Below are 11,305 nucleotides of genomic sequence, written 5' to 3'. Positions count from 1 at the left end.
ATCATGTTTCACACATGACACATAGTAACACTCTAAACACTAAACCAACATCATGTGTTGTATGTATAATACACATACGAAACACTGTACATACGACACGAGTTTCGCGACACGCAAAACGCGCGTGTGCGTTTTGCGAAACGCTCTTGCCATAGGTACACATATGTATGTTCGATATAAGGGTTCAACAAGGATCGAAGCAAACTAATAATTATGTACAAGGGATGTCTTTATAACAGAAAAGCAAAAAATAAACACCGTCTTGTAAAATCACAGCTCTATTCATTTGAGGCCTTCTTAAAGAAGTAATGCATACTATGGATCCTTCATGTCATTTTCTATAATTTCTTGTAATAGAGATGCTTATATCATGATTTAGACAAACATAAAAAGAAACCTGGAGGCCAATCCATACTTTGAGTACAATGTCTCAAGAGAATGCACATATTCCCCGAAACTGAACCAAGTACCATTGAGATGGTTGCACCAGCAGAGTATTGCTTAGTGTAATTTGGCAGATTTCTTTCATATACAGAGCCACAAGAAACTTTCATCATACACAATATTAAAGTCACTCCAGTAACCGTTTGTGCTTGAACCAGCCGATTGCAGCCACATATAAGAAGATGCTACCAGCAGTACTGCCAAAAATAGTCCAAAAAAACTCTTTATCACCATTCTTACTGGAATCAAACAGATCAATGATAATATTCATCCCAAAAACACCAGCCACAACTATAAAGGCGTTGATTACCAAGGTTGCCGTAGTTAACACAACACCCATTTGCAATAGTTGATTATGTTTGTCATCCAACATGATGTTGATGTAGTCTTCTGTGTCATCTACATAATCTCTCAGCTTGCAACAATTATCAGAAGATATGAAATGTCAGTAAACTCAGTGCATGTTTAAGAATGTTTAATAGTATAGATATAATGCGGAATATGCATCTGCATTTTAACACATTCATAACAATTTTGGCCTCAACACTCATATCTTCCCTAGTCAGGCAGTTGTTATTACAGATTCATAAATTGAATCATGGAAGCCATTCCACATAATGTGGAAGTCAGATACCATTGCAAGATTTGCCAATTCTCCCGTGCCTGGGGTTTAATACAGCACATATCAATGCATGACTACAAACTATATATATGAACAGCGTATTCTGTTTACTTATTTGGGTTGCAACCACTACAGACAAATTTAACTTTAGGCTATTCAATTTGATTTCCTTAAAAACCCCATAAACTATTTGTTATTACTTTTAAAACCTTTTGGTAGCTTCTTACCACATTCAAGACCATTTGCCGAATATCCAAATTCTACAACTTTCAAATGGTTCACGGAAGCATCTAAAAGACCAAGTACGGAATTTAAATTCAAGGACTTAGGTACCATCAAAAGTCTTACCTCAACCTTTGTTTTTTGGAAAAACACGTCTCAAGAGTATACAATAAATTGTAAAGGTCTCAAAAATTCCACATACGAGTCATACATCCATCAACATGATGAAATTTTACAAATCAAAAGGGCATATCATGGTTTTTTTAAAGGCGAAAATTGAGATATTGAAATAGGCATCCAGTGTGACTTCCAGCCAAAGGACTATAAACAGCATAAAGTTGACACTAAACAGTCGAGCGACTACAAAAATTATAAAGAACTGAACTGATTATACGAGGATTAAACATTTAAGAAGAAAACCCTTCATGATAAGAATTAATAGCATGATTCACGAAGTTGTTATCTAATATTAAATACATATCGAGTTCGATATGAGATCATTGAAAAGTTGTTTGACATACTGTGGATAGTTTATTCAGTGTACCATCAATCTGCACAAAATATGCTCCTAGGAGCATTTCCAGCTCCCCTACATCAAGTTGCTTACTGATAGCACTGTGAGCGGTACTGGTACGGGTCCAATGGCTGTCTCTACCGGATGCATAAGACGCACCAAATAGATGATCCTGTTGGTTCTCAATATGTTAAATATCACCTTCAACATAGACATCATTGGGGATCCTGATTCGCGACGTCAACATGTATATATTAAGATGCAAGAGAGAAAGATTTAATTTTATGAAATAATAATAGCATTATTTTGTACGTGCCATCAATGTCTGACCCATCTTCCACACCAGCTTCGTCATTTATAGAGGAAACTGTTGAATTTTCAAGATGCTGCAACAATTTCTCCGTCAGGTACATCTTAGCCATATCTTCATCATCATCTAGCAACTGCTCTAGTTCATCCCTCACCTGATAAACAAGCACCACTTTAAAAAATTAGTTGCAAGAAAAATCAATCAAACTGCTTGTTCTAAATATATGAAGCACAATAACAGTCAGTAAATCATTGTAACAACAACCTTGATGAATTACATTTCGAACAGATATATAACAACCAAAACTAGAAATGCAACTATTTTTTTTTTAAGATTTTGTATAATAGATCATGGGGATAAATAAACAAATTCTTACATCATGATTAACAGTAATAAAACAATTCACATATACCGAACACAAATTATAGTGAAATTTGTAGATGCATGACCTGAGTACTTATAGCAAAAGTTCCTTTAAAACATGTCAAGACTCTGTTGGTAAGTATATGTAAAAAAATGATTTGCATTCCAGAATGTAACAGCCGAAGGAGTATAATGAAACAAACTTACAAGCTAAAGCCACTACCTTCTGAACACGTCCAGTTATTGCAACCAATCGACTTTTGATTTGACGGACACGTTCCAAATTAAGTGTACTAATTTTTGAAGTCAGCTTATCCAAGGCTGGGTGAGCTTCTTGCTCTAAAGTCTTTGCCTGATTTAACAATAAAAAAAAAAGATATTTTAAAAGGGATAAAACAAATCCACTATGTTCCAGGATAGGGATTATAAAAGCATGAATTTACAAAGATACTGATATCTTTTAATAGAAGTTTTGACCATAAGAAATATACAAAAAATAATATGGACTGTTTATATGGTTACTTCGTTATCTAAGCAACTACAGACAGCTTCAAGGCAGGCCTCTAAAGCTATAAATTCAAATGGAAAAAGTTTCAACCCATCTTGGTTTTCAAGAGCAAGTTTTCCATCTTTCTTACTGTACTCATTCTTCGCTGAGAAGCTTCTAGAAAGTTTTGGCGGGCTAGCTGGCCTTGATTGTGAATCGTCTAGATCATACAAATCAGTCCAGACTGTATTTTCAGCATTGACCCCACCTTCCTGCAATACCAAAAACAAACTATCAGCAAATACCTAAAAATTGGAGTTAATAATCCAACAAGAAAGATGATGTGTGGCAAGTCTTCCAAGAACAAGATACAAATGAAAATTGTCTAAATATGTATGGACATGGTTGATTGGCTCAATTTCGAGAAGTATGACAATGATAAACACAAATTCATAGCAAGTATCAGTAACCATTTGTATGAATGACATTGAATATATAAATGACACTGTTTCGAAAAATATTTATTGAATGCAACTCCCAGTGTAAAACATTGAAGATCTTTAGATGTAGCACGTATCAGAGGTTCCAATTAAGTTGTATGAACCCAATAATTGGAAAAGTACATTCAATCTTCATGCTCTAATAAGAGACACCTAGTGCTAAATAAGTCCAGAAAAAACTTAACAGAGAGGACACTTGTCTTTAAACCAAAGTTACCATGTCAAACTCGAACGTATAAATTTCAGATGACATGATTACAAGTATATCGTCATATCATATATGGATCACTAATACTCTCAGGAGTTCGTCACTCAGGTATACAAGGAATTATATGCATTATTAAGTTAAGCTAAAACTACTACTGTAACAACCGAGAGATTTAACATCAATATTCCAAGTACATTCTTGATCCATTTTCAATTTAACTCCAAGACCTCCCACATTCATAATTCGTGTATATCCCTAATCTTAAATTCAATTTAAGTCTAAATCCACTAGACAAATGCAGCCAACATGGTAATCCACAATACATGTCCAGTCTCCTAAAAGGTCATAATTTTATTCTTTGGTGCTCACATTAAAAAAGCTTAATGTTCAAATCATGAGAACATAGTTTCAAGATTCCAGCTTTATGAGTAGCACAAAAAAATATCAACTCAACAATAAAATTTCACAATATATTCCCACAATTCCTAAAAATCAAACCACAAACAAAAAACTCAAATCAAAACATTAGACCTAGCATTCCGAATATAATATTAACAATTCACATCCACAATACTAATCACAATTCATCACCTAGCACCAATTTAAAGGGGTTAATCATCAAGTTGAACACACATAATTAGCAAAGTTTCAAATTTACCATCCACAAAATCTCAAATCTACCACGAGAATCAGCAATTTTATCCAAAAAGTGGCCAATTTTAGACCCCGAATTAGTTGGTTGTAAATTTGATATTTTGCTAGTTATATCCCATTTTAAACTTTCAATTATCACATTAAGCAATTTTCAAAAATCCTAACTTCACAACAAAATCAAACCCAAAAAACACAAACCCACAAATCCATACCCTCGCTTTAACCGCCTGATAACGCCGCAAAACTCTGCGCTGAAGGTGTTCGACAAAAGGCCTCACAGAAGGATCCTTAGAATTGAGCAAAAACACTTCCTGGGCCATAATAATAGCTTTCACATGTTCCAAATTTATAACAATTGCACGCTCTCGACCCAAAACAATAGATGGGTACGATAACAATGGATCAAGAATACGTAGATCACGAGCAGGTAAGTAAGTTCTTCGCATTATAGCGTGTTTTCCTGCTTCTATTAATTGTGCTTGGCCTGATGAATCGAGAACTAGCCAGGGGCGTATGATACATTATTTGAAGTCAGTCCTGCCCTGAGTTTAGTCTTAACGAGTCTCGAAAATTGACATCACTCTAAAATGAACATCGATAAATAGTAGAGGTCAAAAACTTGTAATCATGAACTGGGTTCTAAGTTCAGGCTCAATCCAATTTCCCAGGCTCTCACCTCTCTACCGGGATCTGCCCTGCCTTTAATAGGGGTACTGGCCAGGACCCAGTTGTTTGAAACTTAGAGAAAAGTTGAAATCTGTTGTTCCAAAAACAAACAGTGGTACTAACCACAACCAAGTTGTTAGCTGAAGTAAGTAGATAATCAAGCTAATTAAGTTGTTCGAGGATTTAGATACATGGTATAGTTGATTGAATAGGGATAGGAAAAATAATCCGATCCCATGGATATCCATCTGAGATCTGAAATTTTGAATTATCTAAACCTGATATTTTGAATACGAATTTAGTTTTTATACCCATAAATATTTGAATTTGTATATGTATTTCAGATGTACCGATCCGAAATTCGATCCAAATTGAAAATCTGAAAAATTCCGATCCAAACCGAAAATCCGAAAAAATCAGAATATAATATATATATATGTATATATTACATATTATTACATACATTATATATATATATATTACACCTATATATTATTCTACATTTTATACATTATACAATATACATGTTATTGTATGTTTAAAATATATATTTATATTTATGTTAGAAATTAACTAATTATAATTTAATTAAATGAAATTAAATTATTGTGTAGTTTAAATGGGTGATACTTTACTTAATTAATTTTTAATTGGATTGATTATTAAGACATGAGTTTTACCTATATAAACCCAACTATTGCTCTGGTAGAATGGTTAAATGTGCCATATTAAAATTCATCATCCTAAAAAATATATACATATTGTTAAATGTTAGGTTCTGTTTTCGGCTTTCACATTTCGGATACCTTAAAAATTTCAGATTTCTGGTATATCTGAATACGTTTCGAAATCTATTGGTTCGGGTTTGGGTATTTATTTTTGGATTTTTTCAGGTTCGATCATGAATAAAAAATTCGGGTTTAAATTTGAATTATGTCATATCCAATCTAATTCGACCTGACCTGACTCGATTGCCATCCCTAAGAGCATATGCACCGCTCACGTTAAAACATCAATTCGGGAGCATATTTGATTTTTTCCTGCCATGTGATAATGCAGCGCAGTGTTTATTGCTCCTTTGATTTTCAACGGCCCATCAATTCAGGAAGCAGGCCATCAGTATTTGATGGAGTCTCCAACGGGCATCAATACGTGGGGCCCCCGTTTCAAAGCATGCTGTCATTGCTTTTTAGTTGTTTTCACTGTATAACAGCCATATTATTTTTAGTAACGGTCAAATTAACGGTCAATTTTTTTTTGCTTATAAAAACTGATCCCAAAATTTTATTTGTAACTCAAACTTTTACACACTCATATTTCCTTGCAAAAATTTTACACATTCATATTATTACATATTTAAATATATAATGGGTACTAATTGGCTTCCTTCCGAAGAATTACAATTATGTGTTTCGTGGGCTCGCAATCTGTTGATCCGATCACCGGTCGATATTCAAACAAGAATAATTTATGGGGGCGAATTCATGAGGATTATGCAAAAAATTGGTGTGGGACTCCGGAGAATCCTCATGCCGAACCTCGTTCAAAAATTGCTCTAGACTCGCATTGGGTACCATTGAAGAGAGCACTAAAAAAATGGCAATGTGCAAAAAATCAAGCTAGTAGATATACTGCAAGCGGAACCAATTTGGTAGATGAGGTAAAAATATATATATTTTTCAATACGTTTTTATATTTGTGATAACTTGGTTTCTAATTTTTTTTTTAATTTTCTCAGATAACTCAGGCTCAAGGATTATATTTTAAGGAAATGAATAAGACATTTGACAAATGGGAATGTTATGAAGCAATTGCAACACATCCTCAATTTGTGGACGTTCCCACCACTTCTCCTCCATTTCAACGAAATTTTCCAACACAAACGGAATCACCAATCAATTTGAATAGTGATGATTTCGTTGATGAAGAAGGTTTTACAACTCCAGAGTCTAATCGAGAAATAGAAAGTCCTTCCAGTCCAGTTAGACCGATGGGAGTAAAGGCGTCCAAACATGCAAAAAAGAAGGGAAAGCAACGTATGACCGAAAAAGAAGAGATGTCTATGACTATTTTCAATAGTATGCAATGTCATCAAAAACAACTAGTGGAGGCCAACATCAAAAGAGATGAAGAAACCCTTCAAATGTCGAGGGAGATGTTAGAACTTGAGAAACGAAAAGAAGCAAGACAGGCAAGACTTGATGCACTAGAGGAACGGAAAGAAGCAAGATTGGCAAAACACGAGGCTATTGAAGAATTAAGGGAGCAAACAAAGATCATGACAATGGATACTAGCCAAATGACCCCTAATACAAAAAGATGGTTTAAGAGAAAGAAGGCTGAGATCATGGAACAAGTGAATGAGACTACTACTGGCAGTGCTTATGTTCCTCGCTTTGATGATGATTTTTATGATTAGATTTAGCTATTATGTTTTTTAATTTAATTATGTTCCATATTTTCTAATTTTAACTATGTTTACTACTTTCGAATTCAATAAAAAAAATTTATTAGAAATTGTCAAGTCATACATTTTAAGAGGTAATAAATTGACAACTACTGATTAGCTTCCATTGCCCAGTTATGCTCCACCAAATCATTTTGAAGCATTGTATGAATATAAGCTGATTCCAAGTTCTCGATACGATCCCAAAATGCTTGTTGATTTCTTCCATTTCTTTGTACTGGTGCAAAAGGAATTCGAACTCCATTGTTATCTACTGGCCCATCATAAACCTGTGATGCTAATAGATTCATTAAATCTTCTTCAACCGGCTCAACAAAATCTTCTTCCACAAATTCATCCTCAACTATCATGTTATGCAATATGATGCAAGTCATCATGATACATCTAAGTGTGGAACGCTTATGCATCCGAGCACCATGACGAAGAATAGCCCATCGAGATTGCAAGATACCAAAACACCTCTCCACATCTTTGCGATATGCCTCTTGTTTCTTAGCAAATAATTTTTGTGATTGAGTGGCAGGATTTGATATAGTTTTTACAAATATTGAATACCTCGGGTAAATTCCATCTGCAAGATAATAAGCATTGTTGTATCGTTTTCCATTGACGTGAAACACCACCGTTGGGCTATTTCCTGCGATGACTTTATCAAATACAGGAGACTGGCCTAGAACATTAATATCGTTCTGAGCTCCAGGCACACCAAAAAAAGCATGCCAGATCCAAGTGTCATAGGAAGCGACCGCCTCTAGAATAATTGTAGGTCGTCCTTTTCGACCACTATAAGCTCCTCCCCATCCGCTTGGACAATTCTTCCATTCCCAGTGCATACAATCGATACTTCCAATCATACCTGGAAATCCCCTTTGTTCTCCCCTTGTTAAAAGCCTTCGTAAATCTGCTGGTGTCGGAGCACGAAGGTACTCTTCACCAAAGAGACCTTCTACTTGTTGACAAAATGTTTTCATACACTCAAGTGTGGTTGATTCTCCCATTCGACATATTTCGGCACACTGATCAGCCGCTGCACCGTAAGCTAGCATTCGTAGTGCAGCAGTCATTTTTTGTTGTGGTAACAATCCCAATAATCCAATTGCATCTGTTTTTTGATGCCAATAGGAATCTTGAGTACAAAGAGCGGTCATGATGCGATTGAAAACATGAGGACGCATTCGATACCTCCGACGAAAATCATCTTCATTGAATATTGGACGATCAACGAAATAATCTGCCATGAGATTTTTTCCTCTTGATAGCCTTTCTCTGGGATGATTAGAAGATTTTCGAGGTCTTGAGCCTCGTCCTTGTGGTTCATCTGAGCTATCGATGAACTCCTTCATCATTGCCGCTTCGGTCACCATGGTATTCATAATTTCAGACTCTTCTTGACTGTGTTTTTGTCTCTGACTCAATAATCTTTTTAATGAATTCATTATTGAAAAGATTGTATTGATTTTGAGATGACTATAATATGAAGAGCATCTATTATTTATAGAAAATTTTCTATCTATAAATCTGGATCATGACACGTGTCATAATGTGAATGAACGAAAATCTCATCAAAAATTTAAATTTATCCACTATCTTATCAAAGATCTAAAATTATCCAGCAATGTATTATTGGATACGATTTGTGGGACCATTAAATAATAGAGATGAAATTAAATTTATGATATATAATATAATTATTTATTTGATGAATAGTAATTGATGGATTGATGGATTGATGGAGTTACGTGGGTGTATAAAAATTAAGAAAAAAAGTGATTCTAGCATGAATAGTAATCAACTCCATTTATTGAATTGATGAATTGATGAATTGATGGAGTTGAGGGGTGCATATGCTCTAAGAACAAGTATAAGTGTTAAGAGCATATATTAGATGATAATTAATAATTCATTTTTTCATAAAATAAAATTATAAAAGCTAATCACAAAACTTACATTATTTTAAAATTTAGTATGCGATTGACAAAAAAATTAGAAAATTTAAAATATATTATATTATAAATCAACTAAAAGAGGATTGACTTGAGTTTGCTCCCATGTGTTGGTCACATACACAATTCCCTAAGCATTTGGGCTTTATGTTTGTTTTGCATTTACTTGCAAGGTATGGTTTATTGAAATGAAAATGAGGTGATTGTTTGGATAATTAATAAGTTCAAAAAAAAAAAATAGCTTCGGTGTCTTCTGGGAAGATTTAAATCTGTCAATTTAGGTAAAGTTTATTTTTTATACTTGCCCCTTTAACATGTATCTAGACAAATTTAATTAGACTTTTGTCATTTCTGTAATGACATGGAGGATGCAGACATCGAGGGTTGTAAATGAGCCGAACATAGCTAAGTTCTTAAGTGTTAAATATTTCGAACTCAAACTCGAACTCGAGCTCGAACTTTTATCTAATCAAATTTTTTGTTCTTAAATCAACTCTTCAAGATAATTTTTTTTCGTGAACATCGTCACGAACAGGTCACGAACTATTGTTCAACGAACAACTCATGAATATCATAAACGAACTCTTGATCACTAAAAATTCAGTTTACGAACTCCTTCTCATGATTTCCGAATTTTTGTACGAGTTTCACTTGTTTCTTTCTAAAATAAATAAATAAAATTAAATAATTTATTTAAAAACCTTACAAATGAAACAAATAAATTTGAATGTTTAACATTCTTTTTTGGGTTAAATATCAAGTAGGTCACTTACTGCATCCAAATGTATCAAGTGAGTCACTGGTTACAAAACTGACTCAAATGAGTCACTCATTTAAATATTTATATCAAAAATATCACTCTATCGTTAGTCGAAATTCTTAAAAATATTATATATCGAGTTTCCCATATTTTTTGTTAATGATATTACATCCAAATGAAAGGTTACGAGTTCTACTATTTTAGATAATATTGTTAGATTTTTAAAATTTTATCAACTATTTATTTTTAATTTTTTGATTGTATTATTTGATTTAAATAAAAATAAATAGTAAATAAATTTAAAAAAATTTAAAAATATTATCTAAAATACTAGAACTCAGAATCTTTCATTTGGATGTAATATCATTCATAAAAAATGTGTGAAACTCAATATATAATATTTTTAAGAATTTCGACTAATGATAGAGTGATATTTTTTATATAAATATTTAAATGAGTGACTCATTTGAGTCAGTTTTGTAACCAGTGACTCACTTGAAACATTTGGACGCAGTAAGTGACCTACTTGATATTTAACCCATTCTTTTTTTGTAGAAAAATTTCCATTGATTTAGATATCACAAATACAATCCGGAGGGACGGAGTTTCTTTCATACATGAAAGTATGTGATCTAATCGAAGAGTAAGCAAGTACTCCCGAAAATATAGATAATATTTCCTTAAATATCTGAAAAGATAACTCACAATAAAAGGTCTCGTTAAAACCTGTAAGAGTAAAATCCTATGAGAAAAAATTTTGGAGAGAAAAAGTGTGCCCTCGTGAGAATTACATTATGTATAAAAAACTAAAAACAAAACTAATGTCTTCTGAAAATTTCCCGTGCCCTCAAAATATATAGCTAAATTGTCTTGTACTCCGAAATCTCTGAATAAATAAGTGTGCTTTAAAGTTTGATAAGAAAATAGTCGGCAAATCTCTTTCAAACATCCTGAAAATAGTATATAATAAATCTAAAAATTATAACCGATAATGTTTTATTATAAAAAAATAAATGTACATATAATAAATCATTAAAAGAAAAATAAAATAAAATAAGGTCTAACCATAAAAAATCTTTGGTTAGACCCTAAAATAAATAAAATAATACATAGATAATTTAGTTAAAATACACAAACAAGCCAAT

At 33.1% G+C, this 11,305-nt stretch overlaps 1 protein-coding gene and 1 pseudogene across 1 annotated transcript; both read right to left on the bottom strand.

Moving 5' to 3' along the window:
• Nucleotides 1-344: 344 nt before the first annotated feature.
• On the bottom strand, nt 345-5,198 carry LOC141668645 (magnesium transporter MRS2-3-like; annotated as a pseudogene).
• A 2,348-nt stretch (nt 5,199-7,546) lies between these two features.
• Nucleotides 7,547-8,821, bottom strand: LOC141666159 (uncharacterized). Its single transcript, XM_074472155.1, has one exon. It carries the CDS (start codon nt 8,819-8,821, stop codon nt 7,547-7,549), a length of 1,275 nt encoding a protein of 424 aa, XP_074328256.1.
• Nucleotides 8,822-11,305: the final 2,484 nt, after the last annotated feature.

This window comes from Apium graveolens, chromosome 6 (assembly GCF_009905375.1).
Source record: "Apium graveolens cultivar Ventura chromosome 6, ASM990537v1, whole genome shotgun sequence".
Lineage (NCBI taxonomy): Eukaryota > Viridiplantae > Streptophyta > Magnoliopsida > Apiales > Apiaceae > Apium > Apium graveolens.
The sequence above is the reverse complement of the archived record's forward strand: the minus strand, read 5'-3'. Positions and strand labels throughout refer to the sequence as shown.